The sequence below is a fragment of the Scleropages formosus genome, chromosome 8 (assembly GCF_900964775.1).
Source record: "Scleropages formosus chromosome 8, fSclFor1.1, whole genome shotgun sequence".
NCBI classification, from domain to species: Eukaryota; Metazoa; Chordata; class Actinopteri; order Osteoglossiformes; family Osteoglossidae; genus Scleropages; species Scleropages formosus.
In genome coordinates this window covers 17,027,108-17,052,183 of record NC_041813.1, presented here as the reverse complement: position 1 = coordinate 17,052,183, position 25,076 = coordinate 17,027,108, and the positions used below count along the sequence as shown (strand labels likewise).

The 25,076-nt window shown below is 45.0% G+C and overlaps 2 protein-coding genes across 4 annotated transcripts in view; one reads left to right on the top strand and one right to left on the bottom strand.

Moving 5' to 3' along the window:
- The first annotated feature begins 1,225 nt into the window (after positions 1-1,225).
- LOC108935819 (RING finger protein 222) lies at positions 1,226-2,584 on the top strand. Its single transcript, XM_018754699.2, has one exon. The coding sequence runs from the start codon at positions 1,588-1,590 to the stop codon at positions 2,251-2,253; it is 666 nt and encodes a 221-aa protein (XP_018610215.1). The 5' UTR covers positions 1,226-1,587; the 3' UTR covers positions 2,254-2,584.
- A 6,806-nt stretch (positions 2,585-9,390) lies between these two features.
- arhgap44a (Rho GTPase activating protein 44a) overlaps positions 9,391-25,076 on the bottom strand; it is a 34,962-nt gene continuing 19,276 nt past the window's right edge. The window contains exons 15-23 of one of the 3 annotated variants that reach the window (XM_029254282.1): positions 24,798-24,889; positions 23,960-24,140; positions 22,527-22,544; positions 21,699-21,875; positions 19,754-20,284; positions 17,747-17,892; positions 17,053-17,424; positions 14,941-14,992; positions 13,147-13,224 (exon numbers count right to left, since the gene is read on the bottom strand). In XM_029254282.1, the coding sequence (XP_029110115.1) occupies positions 14,985-14,992; positions 17,053-17,424; positions 17,747-17,892; positions 19,754-20,284; positions 21,699-21,875; positions 22,527-22,544; positions 23,960-24,140; positions 24,798-24,889 (1,525 nt within the window). In that variant the 3' untranslated portion in view covers positions 13,147-13,224; positions 14,941-14,984. Of the gene's footprint in view, positions 13,225-14,940; positions 14,993-17,052; positions 17,425-17,746; positions 17,893-19,753; positions 20,285-21,698; positions 21,876-22,526; positions 22,545-23,959; positions 24,141-24,797; positions 24,890-25,076 lie in introns of all 3 variants that reach the window. The other 2 variants (XM_029254280.1, XM_029254281.1) reach the window with 2 other exon arrangements.

Genomic DNA, 25,076 nt, shown 5'->3' with positions numbered 1-25,076 from the left:
AACGTGGAAGACTGATATCCATAAGTCTGTTGCTGTGCATAAATCTTACACAATGGCTTATTTTTCCTATTCTCCCTGAAACATTTACCTTTTAGAAGATTTTCTTCACTTATCTTCCTTACTTCCTGATTGTGAATGCTTTTGTCCTTCTCCTTGAGGGAAATTCCCACGGTCTCTTCAGAACTCTATATGACAATGATATTTCGTACACAAAACTCATCCGGGCCTTATTCGGTCTGCAACTGACATCTCTTATGTCAGGGTGCTCAATCAAGTGGCCTAAAATTATGAATTAATTTCAATACGTTTAATATCATAACATTGTATCCAAGATGCAAAATTAATTATGTACGCTGAAACATGAGTTAATTTCTATATACTCGTGCCTAAAGTGAGAACTAGATTTCTTTTCCAATAGCATTTAGCCGACTATTCTATATCATTTCTAACCCTAATCATGGATCATTTTTGTAAATGTACTGGAATAAGTGTCAAATACATACAGTATATATACACACACACACAGTCTGAAACTGCTTATACCGAGCAGGGTCGCGGCGAACCGTAACCTAAACCGGCAGCACAGGGAGCAAGGCTAGAGGGGGAGGGGGAGACACCCAGGACAGGACACCAGTCCATCGCAAAGCACGCCAGGCAGGACTCGAACCCCAGACCCACCTCACAGCGGGACCCGGCCAAGCCCTCTGCGCCGCCCTCATAAATATATATTACACTGAAAATGTAATTGCTTTGATGTAGACATTATTTCGTATAACCATAAATATTTAAAAATACAAATTTAACCGGTTCATTAAAATTTATTTCATCAGTGTCAGTACTGACCAAATGGGACGTCTCATCTGACAATTCCAGCAGATGGCAGCCTTTCACCAAAACGCTCCAAACTGACTGACGGTTGGGTATCAGGTGGCGCACCTGCTCTCACACACACACACAGGTAATAACAACGCTCGGTATCCGCAGCAAAAAAACAATGTTTTAGGCAATTATTTCATTTGCACGAATACATAGCTTTGTAAGTGTTGATCTATATTCACTTAGTTTGTATAAAAATAAGTTTCCGAAGAGATTTTATTTTAAACAATGTACCCGAGTATGGCTATTTTATGAGACAAGTTTCTTAACCAGCTCAACGAACAAATATAAGTGCTTGCGTCGTCGAATTAGTGAATGTAACATTTTTGTGTACATTAACATTGTTGCTGTTTAAAACTGCATGCAGGCAAAAAATTTCCCAGGTGCTACCGCGTTGGAGAGGCGAAAAACCTAAGCTTTACAAATATGCTGTGCATGCCGATACTTCCTTTTCAAGGGAAAATCCAGTTTGGCAACTTTTCCAACGACATCAAGGAGACGGGAGGAGAATGTGCAGCCCCGATGGAGCCTCGGGCGCGCGGGTAGCGTTATAAAGCAATGCCGTGACGGGCAGTGTTTCAGAGCAAACTAAGCTAGAGCGGAGACGCACATTCCCGATCGGACACTGTCCTAAACGCCCGGGATCTCCTGAAAAATGACTCGTAGGACGACCGGGTGTTAAATCAACTGGGACACGCGGCTACAGGTGGGATGGACGCGCGCGCGGGCCACGCGACGGAGTGCGACCTGCGGGACCTCGAGTGCCCCGTGTGCTACGAGGTCTTCACGGGCTCCGAGAGGACGCTGAGCTGCGGACACATCTTCTGCCACGACTGCCTGGTGAAGACGCTGGTGATCGCGAGCCGGGACGGCCGCGTCGCGCGGGAGAGCATCATCTGCCCAGTGTGCCGCCACGTGACCTTCATCATCAAGGGGCTGCCGCTGGGGGTGACCACCGGCAAAGGCCCCGAGGTCGCGCAGACCCTCGAGGTCCCTGTGTGTCCCGCGGGTCAGGCGGCTCCGTCTGGGACCCACGTCACGACGGAGCGTAACTTCGTGCGCTCCGCGAGCTCAGCGTTGAGCCGAATTTGCGGAGCTCTGCGGCACTTCTCGCGGGTGTCGAACGGAGTGACCTCGCCGCAGCCGGGCACTCAGAGCCATGACTCTCAGATCTTCATCATCAGCAACATGGGCCGACCCATGACTGAGGATGATGCGGCGAGCGCGGTGATGACCACTGCGAGCGAGCCCACGGCGCGCCCACACAGCAGAATTAACGCCGGGTGCACCACGGCGCGCTTTCTGCTCATACTGCTGCTCTTCTTCACCGTGTTGGCCCTGATCGCGGCCACACTGCCCTGGGTGCTGCTGAGTTAGGACACATCACCTCAAAATATTAATTTACCGTGATCCTTTAATTTAATTGACTTAATGTGATTAATTTGTTCTCCGGAGACTCCTTGTTAGCACACGCAACATTGACTTTGTTAATTTATTAATTTAATAACTGATCTGTTACCTGTATTGTAAAATATCGTCTTGCAATGGTTATGTTGATTGACGAGAAATGTAATCAGTTTAAAATGCATTTCATTATGACTGATTAATTGGTGTTTACAAGAAAATATAAATTAAAGCACCAGTTTAGGGGTTTGTTTTGTATTCATAATATAGAAAAGTGACGTGATTGAACTGCTCCCCCCCCCCCCCACATGACTCTTTTATCATCATCTTCATCGCTTTTTGTTTGTGTGCAATATGCGTGTGAAAGTGACGTCACGGGGCTCGCTGTCAGATACGGATCATCAGGCACGCGGAGATAGGAGCAGAAGGACGTCCTAGTGTTTATAGCCAAGACTTCAGCAGATGCGGGCTCAGACCTCCATGTACAAAGAAACGTGTGTCTGAGCAATTTGATTGTCAAAACAGTGACGCTGACAGCTGGAGGAACGTCAGCTCCGGTGTAGAGGCGCTGCGCGTGGAACTCGTGACTCAGCAGAATAACACGTGGCTCCTCACAAGAGCACGGGAAATGATGCTCAGCAGAGAGGGGAGTGGAGGGGTTCGATTGCTGGATAATCGTAAACGGCTTCGATCATTTACGAACATGTATAATAATAATAAAACCCTGTTAACAGCAGGAAAAACTAGTTTCTCTTCTGCGGTCATATAATTACTGTCAATTCATACCCATCCGTCTTTCGCGCACATTGACAGCACAGTCTGTACATCCATCCTTTAAAGCTCCTTTTCTGCGTGAGGATACACTTTCTGTTCTGTCCCAGGAGTTTGTGGTCAAGATATTTGATATTTTACATTTATTTATTTTGCAGATGCGCACTCACACATCATCTAAAACTGCTTGTCCTATGCGGGGAGTTGAAGCCTAACCCGGCAGCACAGGGCATAAAGCTAGAGGGGGAGGGGACACACCCAGGACGGGACACCAGTCCATTGGAGGGCACCCCCAGCGGGACTCGAAACCCAGAACCACCACAGAGCAGAACCCAGTCAAACCCCCTGTGCTACCACACCCCCCTGTTCAGCATACACTTTTCTCCAAAGCAACTATCAATGAGCTCTATGTAGTGTTATCAGCCCACACACCTTTTTCACCATGGTGACTTACACTGCAAGATACACTACTTAAAAAGGGTCACTCATCCATCAATCAGTGGAACACTCTCTCTCTCTTACACACTATGGGGGAACCTGAAGAGCATGTCTTTGGACTGTGGGAGGAAACCAGAGCACCCAGAAGAAACCCACACAGACACTGGGAGAATATGAAAACTCCACATAGACTGAGCGGGGATCAAACCCATATTCTTTCACACCACCCAGGCACTGCAAGATAGCAGCGCTACTCACTGTACTACTATCTCATCCAATGGATTTTAAACTATTTTTTGCATGCAGTTGGTTATTGTTTAGATAATATACAGCTAAGCTGCATGTGGGGTGCCTTCAAACCCAAAGAATATGTTTACATTTATGTATGATTGGTAAGACAGAGTATTCACCTACATATCTCATGTTGAAACTAAATTTGTATAATAAGGTCTATGTGGGTGTAGCAAGAGAGGGGCCGGCACAACAGGTAAGGTGCGGTGAAGTGGTTTTATTTTGTAGTGGACGATACACAGGGATCAGTGAGGGGAGGGAACGGAGGTGTAGGGAATAGATGCAGGTCAGGGTCGCAGGGGGAAGGGTGCGGAGAACAGGGCTGTAGACGCTCTCGACTTGGGTCGGCGGCAGAGGTGGTCGGGCCCAGAACGTCCGTAGGCTCTCTTTCTTCACTGTTGGCGGCCGGGGAAGAAATAGGGGAGGTGATTAGTTCCAGCTGTTCCAGCTCCGCCCCAATTCGGACCGCCCCGGCGTGCTACACTGGGCCAAATATTTAATTAGACAGTTCTGCACAGTACATGTTAAAAACAGATGATATTTGTTGAAAGTAGAGATTTTGATCCAGTCAGTAGTTCTCTGGACTTAGACAGGTTAATCTAGTTGGGCTGCAGCAACCTGCATGTGCTGTTATCACAACAGCAATAACGTATCGCTGAAAGCCTAAGTGGAAGCAGAGTGGCAAAAGCAATGGACAAAGACTGGCGACTCATGGCTACACAGATTTACCCCAGTGCCATCCTCTGAACCGCCTGGAAGCCAGCTACACCGACACTCCTATGACCGCTTAAACCGATTACACACCAGGCACAGCCAATTCAGGAAACACATATACAAAATGGGAATAGGAGACAGCCCTGGATGCCCATGTGGAGAGCAGCAACAAACAGTAAAACATGTGCTGGGTCACTGCTCCACGCACGCACCCACACCAGTGGATTTGACAAACATCGACAATACAGATGTTAAACTTTGGCTACGTGAAGCCAGTTTTACAGCTTGCCCTGTGCTGCAAAAGATCTGATTTCTTATCATACAATAAATAAATAACAACCCAGCAAAAGTCAAAGGACACAGGTGAGTTGACAAGGAGTTCAAAGTCACCAAGCCCCGCTGTGTTACATATACATTCACAGGTGCTAATTATCCACTGTCACAGTTGAGATATAAAACACTGTTTATATTGTACTGTGTTCAGAACTTGGTACTGCTGTGACCTCCTTGCAGCAAAGAGTAAACAACTTATTTTTCCCTCTGAAGACTTTTTATTCCAGTTAAAATAATATGTCTGATATTCCACTCCTGCTGTCATACCACTGAGCAAGGTATTTACTCCAGATTGCCCCAGTAAAAATTGCCCTATCTATAAATTGGTAAACTATTCTTTGTATCTTATTACAGCAAATAATTTTAATTTTTTTAAAGAAAGGTGTCAGCTAAATTATCATTATTATTATTATTATTATTATTACACACACACACACACACACATTTTCAGAACCGCTTGTCCCTTACAGGGTCACGGGGAACCGGAGCCTACCCGGCAACACAGGGCGTAAGGCCGGAGAGGGAAGGGGACACACCCAGGACGGGACGCCAGTCCGTCACAAGGCACCCCAAGCGGGACTTGAACCCCAGACCCACCGGAGAGTAGGACTGCGGTCCAACCCACTGCGCCACCGCACCCCCTATTATTATTATTATTATTATTATTATTATTATTATTATTATTATTATTATTATTACCACCCAGCGTGTCATTGCAAATTATTATATTATTATTAGTGTATTATCATTATTATTATTATTATTATTATTATTATTATTATTATTATTATTATTAGTATTATTATTATTATTTAATAATAATAACAACAACAACAACAACTGTCATGGCACCTAAATTGAAATTCTTCTGGATTTATGGGACTGGACTCTTTGGGATTAAGGAAAAGGTATACTGTCAAACATGACAGAATGTAAATGTTTGAATGTGTTCCCAGTCTCCCCTCCCCAGATAGAGTGATTATGCTGCTTTGGGCAGATTAATCTTCTGCGGGGGCCTATCAAGCAGCTCTGATACAGCATGGACTGTCAGGTGGCATCGACTTGCAAACTTTGTGTTGGGATCATGTGTAGCAATGACTGGGCCATTGTTTCCTGAAAACTAAAACACACACACACACACACACACACACACACACACACACACACACACACACACTTTCAGAACCGCTTGTCCCATACAGGGTCACGGGGAACCAGAGCCTACCCGATAACACAGGGCATAAGGCCAGAGGGGGAGGGGACACACCCAGGACAGGACACCAGTCCATCACAAGGCACCCCAAGTAGGACTCAAACCCCAGACCCACCAGAGAGCAGGACTGCAGTCCAACCCACTGCGCCACTGCACCCCTAACTAAAAAACAATTTGGGTATATTTGTTGGCAGTCATTCAGATGAAAACACAGGACACAAAAATATTTTGCTTTAGTGAACAGTAAAGGGGGTTTTGTCTACTTGACACCTTTATGCTCTCTTGGTTGTTATCTGGGTAATGTCACTGTACCTGGTTACTATCTCGGATGGCTAAAGTGACTTCACCTGCCACTCAGACAATTTCAAATGCTGCAAGGCTAATTCGGTAAAAATATTCAAAGTCAATTTAAAATCTGTATATGAAGTCCCATGGCACACATTCTGCAATGCAATCAAACAAAAATGCCCCAATAAATATCCATCTGTGTTTTGACAGCCAAATGCCACCCCAAGGTAAGATTACAATGTCAAGACCTCCTGGAAAGAGTCTCTGTGCCAAATCAATGAATAATGTAATGTAAACCGTTTAAAACTGTTTCAGAGGAGCAAGACCTGTCTGCGAAGATAAGCTGGATCAGCCAGCAAAACAGGAGAGAACGGAGAGGTTTAGGGTTACAGAGAGGGTGCATGGAGAGGAAGAAGGGTTTGTGCTCATGCATGTGTCAGTGTGAATGATTGGACAGCGTGCTCCGTTTTCCCGCCTGCGTTCACACCTGCTTGCTTCCTTCACCATGCTCCTCCCCTGGTGCTCTAGAAGATCCTGCCCTGCTGGTTGATCAGCCACTGCGGGAAGACCACACGGATAAGTGATAGGAAGAAAGGGGAGCCTTGCCAGCCGTTAGAGATGTGGCAAGGCTGCAAGTAAGTAATACAGGAAATAGTAGGAGTAATTTACATTTATCACATTTCCTTCATCCAGAATGGAGCAGCATGAAACAAAAGAATTTCAGGGAAAAGCTTGGTTTAACAAGTCAGCTCAACAAGCTCTAACAGTTTTGGGTTTGAGTCCCTGCCAAAAGGCTGTTGTTGTCCCATGCACCATTGGACATGGATCACTGAACCCAGAAGATGAAATTAAGCACTGTCTGTGTTCCATGCCCCATGTAGCCTGACAAAATAAAAATGATTGGCTGGGGTTTAGGTGGGTAATCTAAAGTAATTTATTTGTGTGTGGTGTCTGTAGAAAGCAAAATGTGGCAAAGAGTGTGACACATATTTATTTCTCAGGCATGGTTTCTGATATCAACTTGTAGTTTCTTTACAGAATTCTTAAACAGAACCATTTGCAGGTCATGAAATATGATGTTAAGGCTGATGAGTGTTCTCTTTATATATATCATAGACATCAAGAAACACAGTTTTCTGTGCTTTCAAACCCACGCCTTCTTGCGGCTCAGTTCAGTGCCTACTCGGCTATCAACTAATATGAAACTCACCATTCAACTGGTATTCATTCCAATTTAAAAATGAAAAAAAATCAGCATTTGCTTTTCTATCAACACAGCAGTTCTACAAAAACCCACACCATCGCTCGCATTCCCTGTTGCCATGGTCACAGGAGTCTCTACTATCACATTTCCAGTAGGACACCAGTGGGTCACACTTGCAGATTTGCATAACTGACAAGCGATCCATCCAATGGAAGGTAGGGGACTGGAGAGAACAGCAAACTGTCACCCATCTCCTTTCCCTAGGGTAGGGAAACAGATGTCTGTATTATTGTAAAGCAAATTAGATGCCTGATCATTGTTGTTCTACAACAAAACTATACCATGCATGGCTCTGGGAGGATTTTGTGACATGTGTTTTCCTTATTTACTTTACTGAGCCTGTTTAAGTCCCCTTCTTAGGGGCTTAAGTGGGAAAAATAGCTGGACTTGTCAAAGCCTCTGAATGTTTTTCATTATCATAAAAATGGGAAATGAATAATGCTCTTTAAAAACAACTGTTTGAATTATATTTCTACATTTCCTGTCCAGATTAATTGTTTTCATTTTTATATTATTTACTGTGCTTGTCAAAGCCATCTCTGGACTCCTGAAAATAGCTTGCACTCCTTTGACACAATCTCTGTTGAATTCATCACTTTGTTTACACAATGTCAGACTGTGGTGTGGAAGAGAAGTGGCACTAATTTGAGGGGTTATATGTCACTTACTGCTGGCAATCAGCAACATATAGGTGCTGGAGTGGTGCAGTAGTCAGGCAGACTCCATGGCTAGTTTACACCCTCTCCCATGGAAGGAACCAGTGATGATCCGCTGCTATACAAACATTCAGTTGCAACGGCTCAAATCACATTGTGACTAACATAGCAGTTTGCTCACAAAAAAAGCACCTCTTCACTGCCTCAGTTGTATGGGAAGGGGGTCATGAAAGGGTATTTTATTTTCCTTTCTATTTAGCATTAAGCTCAGTCATCAGGCTTGTGAACATTGTGTAAGGATTTAGAAAGAAAATGATACTGACCTTTTGTTCAGGGAAAACACCTCTGCCAAGTCACCTTCATCTAACAAAACTTTTTTTTTTTTTTTTTTCCTGAAAATGGCATGACATCAACTCCGTATCCCATTACAGTTGTCCTGCTGGGTCAAGCAGAGCTGGTTTAAAATTTGAGGACGTAGGGTAACAATTTCATATGAATGACTTCTGCAACTGCATTGTGAACACACATCTGCCTTCCTTCAATGCCTGCCCGGTTCACAATGCAGCTCAGATTGGACAATGGAGCCTCATGTTCTGGATACTGTTGGAACGGCCCAGTGTGCCTTCTCAGCTGAGCAGAATCAGACCAGTATTGTTTGAGGACAAGGGCAAGAAGTCCTCAGCTGTAGACTGACAAATGTAGACAACTCGCGTGGCATGGGGGCACAGTGGGTAGTGCTGCTGTCTCACAGTGTCTGGGTGGTGCGAGAGGACTTGGGTTCGATCCCTGCTCAATCTGTGTGGAGTCTGCATGTTCTCCCCGTGTCTGCGTGGGTTTCCTCTGGGTGCTCCGGTTCCTTCCCTAAGTCCAAAGACATGCTGTTCAGGTTCCCCCATAGTGTGTGAATGGCAGAGAGAGTGTGTTCCACTGATGTATAGATGAGTGACCCATTGTAAGTAGTGTATCTAGCAGTGTAAGTCACCTTGGTGAATAAGGTAATAAGGTGTATGGGCTGATAACATTACATTGTATCCATTGCTTTGGAGAAAAGTGTCTGCTAAATAAATGCAAATTTCCCAAACACACACAAAGAAACATAGGCACTTGCGAGTGGGAAAAAAAACAAACCAATCAATAAAAATTTAGTGTTTAATAGTTTTTCAGTTGACATTCTGTTAAGGATTCCTGTAGGTCTCACAGCACATACTGTGTTAAGGTAACACACATGGCAAGGTAGGCAAAAGAGCATTAGGACAGGTGTTGGAGGGCCAGAGACAGAGAGCGGTGGAGGGTAGAAGCTCATTCTGTACCCAGGGAAAATCATTACCTGGATCCACACAAAGTCCAGCAAAGTCTAAGACCTACGTATAGACAAGCTAATAGTTCTGTTTTTCAAGGCCCCATCCTCTATCCATAAGTTAAATCCTACCCCAAAAGGCAAACGGAAGATCCTGAATCCCTGGATTATCAAACAGTATTATCTGAGCATGCAGGAGTGTAACAAAGAATTTAAAATACAGAGAGCAGGTCAAGTTTGAGAACTGTCTTTGCAAATTGTCAGGGTGCAGATTAGTTGGGGAGGACCTGCAGTTTCAAGTCTGAAGTCAGATTTTCAGGAGGCTGGGGACTCCCTGTCTGTCAGACATTCTTGGCACTAGCCAAGTGATGCAGACCTCAGAAACTCACTCGCCTGACCCAACTGGTCCATGTCACACGCTATATTTGGAGGGCCCAGCCCTGAAAGTGACCAACTGACACCACCTGGTGGCAGCGCTGGAGTCACAGCAGTCGGTGATCGTAGTGCCCGCTTCTTTTCCCTTTGGGTTCACAGCGTGTGGCGTTCCAGAATTCCGAAACATTCCACGGGCAGGTTGATCCAAGGTGCAACACTGCCACAAACTGTCTTCTTACACTTTGACTGATTGTATTAATTAAGACGTTAAGAATTAACCTGATGCGTTGCTCTGGGATAATATTAAGGTGAATTTGGGGAAAGTTGAGAAGATGAGGCATAACTCTTGTGAAATAATTAATGGGCACAAGTTGCTGATATGCTAGTCTATCCCCAGCTACGTTTGTCCGTAATGATGGTGACCTTCTCCTCGTTCAGCTCGTAATGGCATCAGAAAGACATCAGGTTTTTCCTCAGATGGCTGAGTTCACCAGAGGTTAAATCCAAATGTACATTAATACATTCCATTAAAAAAAAAAAAAAAAAAAAAAAAAAAAAAAACATATACTTTCTACTTCCCATCAACAAACATTCAGAAAAATAATCAATACATCTTCCGTAGCACAAGACTCCAAAGTATTTCTAATAAAAATGTTTCATTCGATGGTTTTTGTACACAACCACTCACACGCCGACATTCATCAAGCCAATCACATCTAAGAGGTCAAAGACATTCTTAAATGATGATTACCATCAGGACATCCATCACCAGCTTAGTAATACTCAACACTTTTACCAGTTAATTGATACCATCAATACTGTTCTTGTACAGCGTTTCAATCTTCATGCACTGAGAAGCCATACTGAAGTATTATATTTGAAATTTCAAACGCACAATGTCGTCATATTCAGAGAAAGAACAAACAGCAAAATGAACCTGATCAACGGAAAGCACAGACATGGAAACAAATGGTGGAGATTATGGTCAGGGGGCGAGGGGTTTTATCACCCTTTGCTCTTCTCTGAGGTTCACAAGTTCACAAGTAGCATAATTGCACTTCGATCCACAAATTATCTCATTTAACTCTAGGTGCTTTTTGGGCAGGTCGCTGTCTGTTTGAACTGAGTCTAGCTTTATTGCTCTGTGAGGAGACCGCGATCCCGAAAAAGCCCAAGGGGAAAGAAGGAACATTTTTGCGCCGGAGCCATAAAGAAGTCTGTCCGCATTCACACCTGCTCACGCCGCATACTGCCACATGGATTTCATCCATTTAAAATAAACGCACCGGAGCAAACACACCGAAATTCCAGCAAGACCAAAGAAAAGGCATCACTTCATCCAGAGGCAAAGAGTACATGACTCAAACAAAGCCAGAAACACAAGTGAAAGCAATGCTCACACAGTTAACAGCGCACACCGCAAAGGCCTGCTCTCTTGTACCTTCTCACACTCTCCTCAGTAAGAACATACGTCCACGAAGCGTTCACATCTTCACAGCCGGATATGTACAGGCAATCACCTTCAGTTCTTTATGCACGCAGGTACAGCTATTTAGCTCACAATTATTAGCCTGGCAAAGCTTAAATCAGGACAAAATAACTCCACCATTATACTTATATATATATATATTCAGATTTATCTTTATATATACACATTTTCTTTATATATAAATTATACGTACTTATATACATGCGTCTATGTACAGCTTTTTTATTTACAAGCGATTTGTGGGTTCCAAGCACTTGAAATGAGTGAGAGCTGAAGCAGCATTAACATTAGTACGGTCAGAAAGTTCCATTAGAGTCCGGATCACTTTTGGAAGACCACTCTTTAGTGTTATTCATCAGAACCGTTGCAATCAAATGTCTTTCCCAATTTCATGGGGAAAACCAAGTGGGCTTTCACTGGAAGGCCCATCTGTGGTGTTTCGTCAGGTATAAAGGTTGGATTTAGATCCCTGTGGGATTCTTCGGATGTTTGTTTCAGTAGTTGGATTTCTGTGGCCTGGATTGGAATATGAAGTTGTGACACACTTATTTTAATAATCTAGTCCCCAGTCCTTTCTAGTGAGGTTTAAAATTTTTACCGTGGTACTAATCCAACCAGAGTGTTAGGTTCTGTGTGGTCTATAGTGTATCAGACACAGACTAAACAGAAACATCTATCATTTATCATGCATCCTCTTTCAACTCCCTGGTAAGTACCATTTATTTCTGACATACCCTATCTGAATCCCCAAAAGTACCAATACTATTCTGTTTATGATCTCTGTAAGTCTCCGTTACTAACGACTGTGACTCACTGTGGTTAAACAGCCAAACAAAACAGTTATACTGCTACAGTTGAGAGGCAAAAGTCACCAAACACCATTCAGACATTGTAGATTTTCAGTTCAGCAAGATACCCAACAAGAAAATACAAAACTATAGAATTTATGATTCCTTTATGCTAACTGTGAATGACCATCTCCCTGGGTTATAGCACCAGCGGCTTTCGAAATTTCTAGATGGAGCATGAGCTCATCCGACCAGGCGAAGCCCTCTTGATGGACACTTTATTCGGGGTAAAATCTGAGATTTGACGCTGGCTCCTTGTAGTTATGCCAGTGAGCCTCAGTGGTGAGGCCCCAGGTCCCTGTGAACCGGCTTCAGCTCAACGTAGCACCTACATCTCGTCCACTTTACTCACCTGAACATTTCAGATGGGTCCTTTGCTAACGGAGCAAAATCATTAATATTCTCACTCAACCAACTGGCTGTTTCTTGGAGGTAAAGGCAACAGGCAAAATAAGGCAAAGAAAAGAAAATGTGCAAGGAAAAAATGTAAAATACACATATAAAAAGATTACCACAGTAACCATAACAATAAACTAAACAAAATCCCCAAAACATATAATCCAACACTCTGTATTCATTTCAATATATTTCTACCACCATCTCCTAGGGCATCTGGTGTACTTAAAATCGTTTATGACTGATGTACACGATACACTGGAACGATTTCCAGTCAAGTTATGTATGGAGGATTCACTACATCCTTTTCTGCTTCCAAGTAGATCAGGTTTTGTCCTTGATTTGTGTCATTGTCTCTTATGTATAGCAGAATAAGGGTTTGGGTGTCATAATGAGGAGCTCTCAGATGCCTCCTTTGACTCAGCCTCAGCCGCCAATGAATCCATCACTCTCAAGGAGCTCCTACAGGGGGTGGCAGCAAGCTCATCAAGGAGGCCTTCAAGTTCAATACTGATGATGGGCATTTCCAGACTAAAGAGATCCGATGGAGATGCTGTGTCAGAAAGGATAACTGTGGCACACAGGGAAAAAAAAAAAAAAAGGTAGAAAGGAAAAAAAGACAAGGAGAAGAAAATTACAGTCAGCGCTCAGCGGAAGAAAGATCACAAACACATTGTTTCTTGTCGCATTGCATTGCAGGAAGCCGGTGAAACGTGACTGCAACTGAAAGATTTTATTTGTAAGATGGCATCACACCAAATACTGGTCCATTTGTAGTTGTTCAGGTCAGAATTACTGCAATACAATGATACAGAACTCTGATCCAAACATGTTTTAAAGGGTACACACTACTTTACACTACAGTAATCAGTAATCATCTGAATATGTATTTAATTTCTAATACAGTCATTGCCTGGTTAATGTCAGGGTTAGCTTGAAATGCTCTGCTGGTAATGCACTTGTCCACTAACTGCACAACCAGGTTAAATGCCCTCTCCTATGAGGTCCTAATACTAGTAACCTTTTAGGTAAACAGTTGGGAAATGGCAATATGAGGTTGTTTTAGCATAAATTTCTTGAAACGAGACATTACAGATTAAAAATAAGCACCAGTGTTACAAAATGAATTTTTTTAAAAAAAACCTAACAAGTATTTATGGCACATAAGAGTGTGGCCATGTCCTTGAGTTTTGGCCACACCTGAACATCATAATATTTAATTTACTGATGGAGGACAGGAGTCACTGCACTGCACAGCTGTGACTGGTGTTGATGCAGTTGCTACCAAAAGTTTCTGTTTTGTGTTTCTTATGTGTGTTCCACGATTTGTTTTGTGCTTAAATAAAACACTCTGTGAGCAACGCACATGCATGAGATGTGCCACCTGTGCAGAGGTAAATATCGGTAGGTGGCGCAGTTTGGGTCAAAGATGGGGGTTTTAATTTTAAAAAAATACTTATGGATGCAGTCACTACAGTGCACATCTGTGAACATGGTCCAAAAATGCTACGGTCATAGAAGTGTGTACTCAATCAATCACAGAATGCGATGTCATCAGGACAATGACTGTATTTCTATCATGGTGTTTGCAATGTCTCATTGTTGTATGAAACACCTATGTTTCTTGTAGGTGTTACAGCATTTCTGAAAAGAAATCTAGAGAGATACCATGTAACTGGGCAGGAACATTATAGTAAACAAGCTCAGCATGAGAGGACAACAAATGGTGAACAGAGCTTTGGTAAGGAGACCACATCTCACCCCTGAAGCTAAAAGAGTAGTGAATTCCTGTTTAAAGAGAAGCACATGTTGATTTGGGGTTTGTGCCAATCTGTGTGCTGTGGACCACTTTGGTGGGATGACATCCCCTCTGCAGCAGTGAAATGGAGAAGGGGGGGCTTTTCTTTGTGAGGGGTGATGGGGACAGGTGGATCTTGGGAAGTTGTTTCTTAAAAGCGACAAGGTTGCTGAAGTGTGTAAAGGGACGGGGAGTGGGGGTGTAGGGGGCTACATGGGACCACCCACGTGACGTGTTTCGAGATGGGGGTGGGGGTGTTTGGAGTGGATCAAGGGCAGCGTCGCCCGGCGTGCCCATCGGACGCTCGTCCACAAGCCATGCATCGCTTGGCTGCGCCTTCGCATGCGCAAGCGCAACTGCCAGAAATGGGTTAGCGGCGGGCAGGGCACGGCCGGCAGATGGTCCACAGGTAAAGGTGGGCGCACACACAGCGGGGAGCTCCGGAGCTAGCCAGCATTAGCAAGGCTCCGTGCGGGAGGTGTATCTTACCCTAAAAGTCCCCCTCACACTTAGCCCAAACTCAATCCCTGGCCTCACACCGCTGTGAAGTACACAACAAGAACAATCGACAAAAGCGAAACAGAAAGATCAACACGATAACAAAAATAATAATATTAAATAAAAATGAAAACGAAGACCTCCAAATAGCACAAAGGGCTTTTAACCCTCTCCCTGCGTTTGCTGGGGTCCCCATGACTATTTATTGGATTACCTTGTGTCACCATGAATATGATTGCCCAGATGGTGCTGGGTGGTGAACACAAGGTAAAAAAAAAAAAAAAAAGAAAATCATGGCTTTTCATTATTACATGGCTTTTACTTTTATAGAGAGAAAACACTTGACACTATTTATTGTACAGTAGCAGCTGGTATGGGAAGGGACGGGAGGATGAACCGCTGTAAAATTTCAAGGAAAAAATTTTTTTTTACAATGCACGGTATAAAATTAATTAAACAAAACAGCTGTCCAATCACTGAACTATTTTATGCAGTTACTGAAAGAAGCGAAGCTATGAATTCCTGTGGTGTATTATTTCATCCAAAAAGATATGGTCCAAGAACAGCCACCACACAACGAGAGAACAAGTTATTACTTCTTCAGATCTATTTCCTCACGCAATATGGAGTTATTATAATAGTTTCTGCACAGTGATAAATCGGCTTTGTACTGTACATATTTAAGAGATACTAATAACAGTTTCAATATTACAGTTCACTGAAGTACAGTTTGTTTATATGTCAAGATTCCTAGGTGTTTATGTAATTAAATTTGTTCAGCATGCAGCAGCAGTTTCCAGTGAGGATACAAGGATCCAGGACATTTGAGGAAGGTGACCCCAGGGGTCCTTGAAAAAAGAGGGATGTGCAAAAAAATATGATTTACAGGGTGGTCAGTCTCTACCTTAGGAATGTTTCAAGCTGTCTGACCTGAAGGTTGTCATTCAATGCCAAGAAAATATCCTTGTCACCTTGTTGAAGCTGCAATATTGAAGCATTTCAATCCATAAAGCAAAGGCTGTTTCTCAGCTATACTTACTACTTTTTAGGGGAAAAACAGCAATCATTTCACTTAAGCAGGGTTGTTTTGCCTTCTCACAATATGTTACAATATTCCTCCATAACCAATGTCGTTCATCTATTCTGCAAATTAGCTGCACATTATGTTATGTCCACATATCACTACTGCTGTCTTGCACAAACCCATCTCATCTCCCTCCCTGCTTCTCAGATGCACCAGCTGCCACTGATTTGGAAATATTAAGGTGACAATCATTAATTAAACGTTAACATTTTCAGTTAAAAGTTTAAAACTAACTTTAATTTCCTCAAATGTTAAATTTTACGCTACATTTCACTACAATTTATTAAATACATTCATAATTCTCATATTCATAATTCAATCCATCGTGTCTCACGTGTCATTCAGGAAAGGATTGTCCCTAACCTTACTCAAATGTTATTTGCAATTCTCATACCATGCAAATAATAATTTAAAACAAGGACCTGAGACAAAAACAAACAAACAACAACAACAAAAAAAAACAGCTTGCAAGGCAGTTCTCTGACCTCTGAAAGTAGGTCAGGGAAAGGGTTAAAGTGCTGCTTATTAAAACAGACCAACAGAAGCAGACCCCCCAGAGAGAGGAGGGAATCTGCTGAGTGACACCTACTGCAGTCATTTTCAACAGCATTTAGGGGAAAGGGAACTTTTCTGAGAACATCTACCCATCATCACCAACATGACCTCAAGACGGTAACAACACTCCAGTATGAAAACAAACACACACATATCAGTCTTCTTTGAACTGAAAAGGAGATTTCAAACGTACTATGTGCACTAAGGCGTAACATTTCCATATATTCATTATCATTAAAGTGAGATGCACATTCGGAAGGGATAGAAAAAGAGAAAGCAGGATCCTGCGGGCAGCAGTACACTTGTATATTCAGGATGAGGACATCCCTTCCCCTCCCCCTATTTCCGCCAGCAGAGGGCACTCTAAACTACCACACTGGTCCCAGTGGAAGAGAGCGAGACAGAGAGTGAGGGTCGGTGTTCTGCAGGTGAGCCATGGGAGGGCACCATGGGGGCATGTTTACCTGTCGACACGCTTTCCTCAGGGGACATGCTGTCCAACAGGCCGTGCTCCAGGGCCTGGGGGCCGGGGCCCGGGCCTGACCCCAGGGCCACGGGCGGCTGGGGTGGGGGCAGGGTGGGCCTCTGCCGGGGCTTGGGTGTGGGCCTGGACTTGGTGAGCGTGCCCGTCAGGGAGGGTGGCGACGAGAGGGCGTGGGGGGCCCCCGGGGGTCCCTGTCCGGGTGACGACATTGGGCCGTGTCCGTATGGGGAAGGGGTGCTGGGGGGCGTGGGGGACAGGCTCACCGGAGACGGCTGACCTGTCGACTGGTCCGACATTCCACCTGACTGGCCATATGGCACCTTGGGTGGAATGGGAGCTAGCTTCCTGGAAGCTGGGAGAGAGAGACAGAATTAGGGAAGCAGAGATCCTTTGTAGGTGAAAATGCATCGCGCGGTTCCATTAGCACATATTCTGACTACATTTACACTAAGGCTTCTTGTAAGGTTGTTAGCACAATGCGGTCAAAAAAGAGATACTGCTGCAAATAATACTGTCAAATTTGTCATTGATCTCTTCTCGTTTTATTAACAAAAGAAGTGACAGTAGATCAATGAGAAATTGAAACCAGTGTTGATTGCTGCTAAATGTGTTGTATTGACTAAGCTGAGTCCTAGGCAGAAAGGGATGGGACCAGAGAAGGGACTTTGGGGTACCTTTGCGCAGGGCGTGAGGGCTCTGCTCAGTGGCGAGCTGCGCCGGGGTGCTACCCTGTAGTCCACAGCCAGAGGGCACTAGGGGACCCGACACCTGCACCGCCTTGTGTCCGATCACAGGGGATGGCTCTTTGCTCTTCAGGGAACTGAGGGAATAAGGAAAGCTGCAGCAGTCATGACTTTCCTGTTTGCACAGAGGCCCGAAAGTGCAGCACAGCTGTAAAGAGCATCCCAGAGCGCTGACGGTGGACCAACGTGCCTCACACAAATTCAGACTGTTCAAAAAAAAAACCATTTAGACTGAAATGGCCCAGAATCAGTGTGTAACTCAGTTTCTTCAAGCTGCTCAGCGGGTGGTGTACTCCATAGTTATTCTTTTTTTTTTGTTGTCTTCAGAACTGTATGCATGAGTCAGAGAGTGATATTGCATTTCTTGTCTGTCGGCAGTGTTTTCTGGAAAGTTTCCCTCCTTTCAATTGGAACACAGGGGCAGAGTGCTGCAGGTGGTCCGTGGAATGAGACAAACCCAAACAATGCCGGTGGGATGAAACCTGACTCCAACGTTTATTTGCGGTGAGCATCAGACGCAAGGCTACGGAGAGCCTTCCGTTGACTGAACACGCTTTTTCCGAAGGCATCGCAACCTCAAAGCTACTATTTTCTACAACGCCCTTCCTTCTACACTCCCATGTCAACTTCGTTACCAGTCGTGCACAGACACCACAGCCACTACGGATGTCGCACATAGCCATCACCGCCACCATAGCAACTATAGTGAAAGCAGGTATCATAGCAACCGCAGCTACTATGACTGCCAGAGCTACGATCCATTGCGTAACCAAAATTAGCTTAACACAGCTAACTTAGTCTGCACAGCGAACACAGCCAGCACAGTCAACACGGCAACCAAAGACAACACAGCTAGGCGAAGCATAACGTTAGCTATAGCTATGTAGCTACAATAGCTAACATAGCTACATTTCTACATTATGTACCATTCCTTCCAATGCCACTACACATACTCAGTATGGCCACAGCTTAACTGTATTCAGACATGAATACGTGACACTGACAGTATGGAATCTATCTTCTGCTTGGTTCTCAGCACTTCTGATTATCAGTATACAGTCACAGAGAATGTAATGGATGCGACCAGCATTTCTTTAGGAAACGCATCTGTACAACCATTCACACGCATACCCATCACCCAACACACAACTGTCTACCCATAAACCCCTCTAGAAGAATGCCAGAGCAGCTAACAACATGGAACAGACTGGGCACCACATCACTTCAGATCAACGAGGAGCTGGGAAGTCCTTATGTGACATTTGATGCTTGAAATTCGGCCATTTGAAATTGTCCTGCTTTCTGTCCTTCAGCAGATCTCAACTGATGTTGCCGATGGCACGTAGCAGCACCTGTCCCTGAGGTCCACTAAAACATACTGCTTCCTCACACAGTTACAGATGGTCATTACACAAATAATAGCTTCAAATGAATACAAATGATAATGTACAGCGATGTAATGAATCGAAATGTACCCGTCACACACCCACCGGTGTGAATACACATAACAAAACACGGCATGATTTATGCATTTATTTACCTCTTCCTAATGGCACTCTTCAATCTCTCCAAAAGCCAGTAACAAATCTCGGTAAGGACTTCAGCAACGATGGAGCACGTTACTTTTTGAAGACTGAATCGCAGATATTGAGAAACAGAAGTGGCGACACATGTACACACACACTCACCAAAAAAAAAAAAAAAAAAAAAAAAATCAGCTCTGATGTCATTATAATAAGCAAACCATTTCCACGGGGCAGGAAATGATGTCAGCCAGAATCTGAGATACATCGCTGGAGAAAAGCAAAAGGAAATGAAATAAAATAAATAAAACGAGGAATGGGCAGACATGTGCGTACTACGGAGGAAGCCTCTCTCTGTGTGTGGACGGCCAGGTCGGCCAGTGTGGCGAGAGACCGACTCGGGTGTGGTAGTTACCTAGTCTGCCTGGGTCCTCTCTCTCCGACACAGCCACAGGGGACCCACGGCGGCAGGCCAGAGGGGACGGACGGGGGGGCGCTAAGGGCGGTGCCAACAGATGGGTCGTGTCTAGTCAAGACCAGGGGGGTTTTGATGTAGAGCGGGAAGGTGTTAGTTTCAGGAGGGTTGCCATGCGAAGCGTCGCAGGGCATGCCCTGCTTGGGGAGGTGCAAGCAGCTGGGTTTGGGGTTCGAGTTGATGTCAAGCTGCTGGGTGGTGGCGGAAGTGGGCGTGAAGGCGGAAGAGGAGGATGAGGAAGAGGGAGGCGGGAGAGGAGGGCTGTAGCCAGACCAGCGGAGGAGGGGAGGGGAGCCCCCGGGGGGCACCGATTCGGGACCAGGTGCAACGGGCCGCGCGCAGGGCTGGGGTCGCTGATAGACATGGAATGAGGTGGGGTAGCTGGTGGGGTAAGGAGGAGGGGGCCTGGCCTCCCCTGGGGGTGGGTAGGTGGAACAGGAATCCGACCGATTGGACGACACGTCATCCGAGCTGCAAATGTTAAAAATAGAGAATACAAGAAAGAAAGAAAAGAAAGAAAAAAGAAAAAACAATGACTGCACAGGGATACGAGCTGAGGCCCAGTATCAGCGGGTCGCAATAAAGCATCGCTCATCATTGCGACTTATTTAAAAATAAAAAATTAAAAAAAAAGGAAAAGCTGAATTGCATTTTGGTTAGAGGTCTGTGCTCAGTGAAGTGTTTCTCATGGGGGGGAGTAAACGAGCGAAAACCAAGCGAAACACAGTGCCGCGGGTGGTCCGGGGGGGGGGTGGGGGTGGGCATAGGGGAAGGTGCGGCTGTGAAGAAACGGAAAAGGCCGAAAGAAAAGAAAGCATTTCAGATTCCCAAAAGGAGCGTGTGGGAGGACATGCAAGTGGCGGCGCCTCCAGGCTCACTTCATGTCGCGCAGCACAGAGAACAGGCCTGTGTCTGCGCACTGCGCTGGAGGCAACATGTGCAACGCTACTGGACAGGACTGTCCACCTGTCTTCAGCCGCTATTTTTCGCTACCTGAAAAACTAGTCATCTGACGCTCGAGCGTGTTATCACAAGTCTCAAAAAAGTCAAGGAGCCAGGATCGGGCCTTTTACCGCAGAGCAGTGCGAGTCAGACACAAAACCCAGTTCCTTACCGGCAAGGAAAATACCCAAATGTACAAGGCAGCATTCACACAACCCTGATGTGACGTGGAAGCAACAGAAAGGCATGAGTTGGTACACATTTTCTGGTGGCTGTCAAGGAATCTTCAGCACTTCTCTTGGGCTTTTTTGGCTCTCAGCAGGAATGAGAGCCAAAAAAAGAATAATTTAAATTCTCATCCCTGCTGCTGTGCATCTCTCTTGTACCCACGTTCATGGAAGACCAAAATGTACACAGACGTTGACAAGGGCAGGAGGCAGCCACGTAGGGCAGTAAGTAGCACGGTGGATAAAGCCACCACCTTTGGACTCAAAGGATCCAGGGTGAAACCAAACCTCCTGCCGCAGTATCCTTGCTCCGCTCCAGGTACTTACCCAGAACTGATGCAGTAAAATATGCCCATCTATGTAAACTGGTAAATAACTAAGTAGATTAACATTGTGGGTTGCTCAGGAGAACAGCGGCAGCTAAATGAACAAATGTAAACGCTGTTCACCTCCATTCAAATGAAAAAAAAAGCGTGCTGAAATGGCGTCAGTGACAACAAATGGCAGTAAAAGCTCAAGCAGACAGAAACGAGTGCTTCACGGCACAAGTGAGGGAAGCGGCGGAGAGGGGAAAGAGTGAAAATAACGGAAAGCTGGAGAGATAATTAAGGAAGGAGGGAACATACAGAAGTAATGAGAGTGAGAGAAGAGGAGGGCTGTAGGGAGGAGGGATGGGAGAAATGAAGAGAAGGAAGAGGTTACGGTGCCCCCCTTACCTCGCTCGTTCTCCGGTGGCAGGGCTGGGGGAAGGGACCAGGGCTGGCTCGCTGAGCTGTTCGGGGGCCAGTGAATCAGGGGCCTGTGCACCCGGGGGGGTGGCCGATGCCTTGCGGGCAAATGTGGACGAGCCCCTGCGTGACACCCACGATGTATCCATCACCCGGACTCCCATGCTGCAGTGGGAAAGACACACGGGACCAGTCCGGCACTGCTGTAGACAATATGCTGCTTTGTTCGTTAAATTAAATTAAGCAGCTGAGCAACCGAAGCTTATAGACACACACACACCTTTTTTTTCTATCATTTCACATTCACTCTGACGCCATAAATGTTTGCCATCACCTAAACAAAACCTGAAAACACGGGAAAGGCTACAGCAAATTATTATTATTATTTTTCTGACGGAGCTGAATAGCTTTTTTGGAAAAAGGGTGTTTTGTTTGGTGGGTATATCCCTGTGACATATGTTTTTCAGGGTTTACTACCCTTGTGAGAACATTTTCTTGAAAAATGTATCCTCAAGGGTAGCAAAGCACAGTTTCTCTGCATTAGTCGCACCAGACAAGAAGCATCAGACAAGGCGCTCGGTGAACGGTGGGCAGAGAGACGAGAACATCTAATGAGAAAGTGATAATTAGTCACGGCATTTAGTGTTGCCCAGCAGACTGAGCGATAGCAGCCATCATGTCAATTTAACTGGGGAGACTAGACAGGCCAGACGCGCTGGGTAGGGCCGCGGGTGTGCAGCTCACACACTGTAACACTGAGACAGAGTGAGAGAAGCAGATGAAGGAGGACAGACAGGTGGACAGGCTATACTGTACCTTTGGATCTTCCTTATGCTGCGTTGACAGGACAGAAAGATCAGAATAAAGAGCGATGAACTGCAAGGTTTTTCTTTGTTTTCAGCATATTTTTCATGACAGGAACCCAGAAAACTGAGAGACTCAGACCAAAGATAGAGAGTAGGGTTGGGTTGGGGGTGGGGCTGTGAGACTGAGTAGGGCAGGTTGGTCCGCCCCAGCGGTGATGATGTTCTCCTTCTGCAGCAAACAATGGCCCCTACATTTAGTTTGATTAAGGAAAAATCACACCTGGGACCCAGGGTGTGAGGCTCAAACAAAATACAGATGCAAACAACTGCGTGAGCCTGTGCCATGAACAAACATGGCCCGCGAGAAGCACGGCCTGCTGCTGTAATTATGAGTGGGTATAATGGGTGATGGGTAATGCTTAACAACAGCGATGTGAGTAAGGGGATGGCGGCATTGTGCCTGCATTAGAGGGGGGTGGCCCCGGCACTCCTGCACACACGGCGGTAATTTTCCGCTCTGCACTGCAGCGAACTGTAGGATGCAGTGGGCGTGCTTCCCGCCTGCCTCCAGCCGAAGAAATCTCCGCAGGCGAGCGATGAGCAAAGTGCACACCTCTCCCCCCCACAGCCTCGTTGCTACGGATACTGCTCTATACGGTGAAACCACAATGAGTCTCGTGTACATCCCAAGGGACGCCACACTGCTGGGGTTCTGCTATGCGGGAGGGCAGGGAGAGAGTGTAGAAATGGACCCCACAGCCTGCTGGAAAAGGTGAGCCCTGTTCTCAACATGAGGTGGGACTCCACATAAATTGGATTACAAACATGCAGAAGCACAGACCCTCTCTCCATCTCTCTCTCTCTCACACACACACACACACACACAAATGGTGGCATGTGCGACTGGGTCTTTCCAACTCGCAAGGAAGAGTAATGAGGCCGGCAGCGATGCTATAAATGTCGAGAGACTGGGTTCCAGCGATATTTTATTCCCAGCGGCTCTACCACAGAAGAAAACAGAACGGTGATTCATTTTAGCTTTCATTTCTTATTCCTATGCAGCTTTGTGTTATTCTTCTGTTGAAAGTTTGACTTCTATTAAGTTTCCTAAACTCCACACAATGATAAAATAATAAAATGCTGTAATTTTTTGGATGTAATAGAGTCTCATCTAATCAGGCTGAAAAGGACCCATGTTAAATAAATGCCAGGGTGTGTATGACAGTGTTTATGAGATGGATCCTAGAAAATCTCAGGACAAACGGAATTAATGGAAAATACAGTACCATGGTGAGCTCATGCAGTATTCCACATTGCCACAAATTTCCAAGCAACACACACTGCAGCAAAGTACTGCTGTGATGCAAAATCACAAACTGTTACTGCAGAGATGGTATGGCATCTTAGAAAAGCCCAGCAGCACAGGAGAGCAGAAGCTCCTACCCGTCCTTCTTGTAGAACTCCAGCATCATGTTGTCGGTGGCAACGCTCAGTGGGCGCCGGCCCTGGTCATGCTGCTTGCGGTCAGAATGGTCCATGTCGGGTGAGGGCATGGAGCTGTAATTGGAGTTGTGGTTGGTGTGGATGGGGCTGCCGTAGCTTCCTGTCAAGTTGAACTCAATCTCTGGACAAAGACAGAAGTGATGAGCGACTGACTGTGGTGTATAAAAGTCACAAGACACTAGTGGAGCCTCATGCAATCATCTGGAACGCTGATCTGAAGGCAATATCTGTACGATCATCTTAATTTTCTTATTCAAATGATGTTTTTCTCTGAATCTACTTACAGTGATTTACCCATTTAAGCAGCTGGGTATTTTTTAACTGAGAAATTCAGGGTATACAACTTCCTGAAGGGTACGACAGCAGAAGGAGAGATTCAAATGTGGGTCCTTTTAAAGCAAAGGTAATAGATCTGATAACTATGCTACCTGTCTAGACTGGTTAGGACAGAGTTGCATGGAGTCATTGTTTTCCTTAACTAAAACATGTTTCGAGGACATAATAAATGTCAACAGTCTGTTAACAGCCAAATTAGCAACAGCTCATTAATACCAGGGGTGTACTAATTATAATTAATATCAAAGGTATAATTTAGTATTATTACTGAGCTGTGTCTCAGCTGTCCTTGTGTTAAGCGTTTCGACATGTGCCTGTTGACGATGGTCACAACTGCGTGACTGAGGTGTGTTTATCAGAAATGTATCAGGGAATTTTCCTGTCCCTAAGTATTTAAAATCTATTGGACCAGTTTGTACATGTGTTTCAACGACCACCCTACCTCCGGGGAAGAACCAGTCGGCATGCTGGATGATCGGCTCAATGATGCCCACGATCTGGAGGGACACGGTGGTCATCATCTCTGTGATGTTCCTGAGGGGGAATGAGTGCAGACAGAAGCAATCTCTTCAATTCATTTTCTCTCAGTGGCCACATTTAAGCTTAAATGAAGATGGATAGAAGACAGGAGTAATCTATATCTATCATTTACTTTACATGTTTTAAACACTCAGAAACAATGGACAGGATCAAATTAATTTAATATATTATATTTCAATAT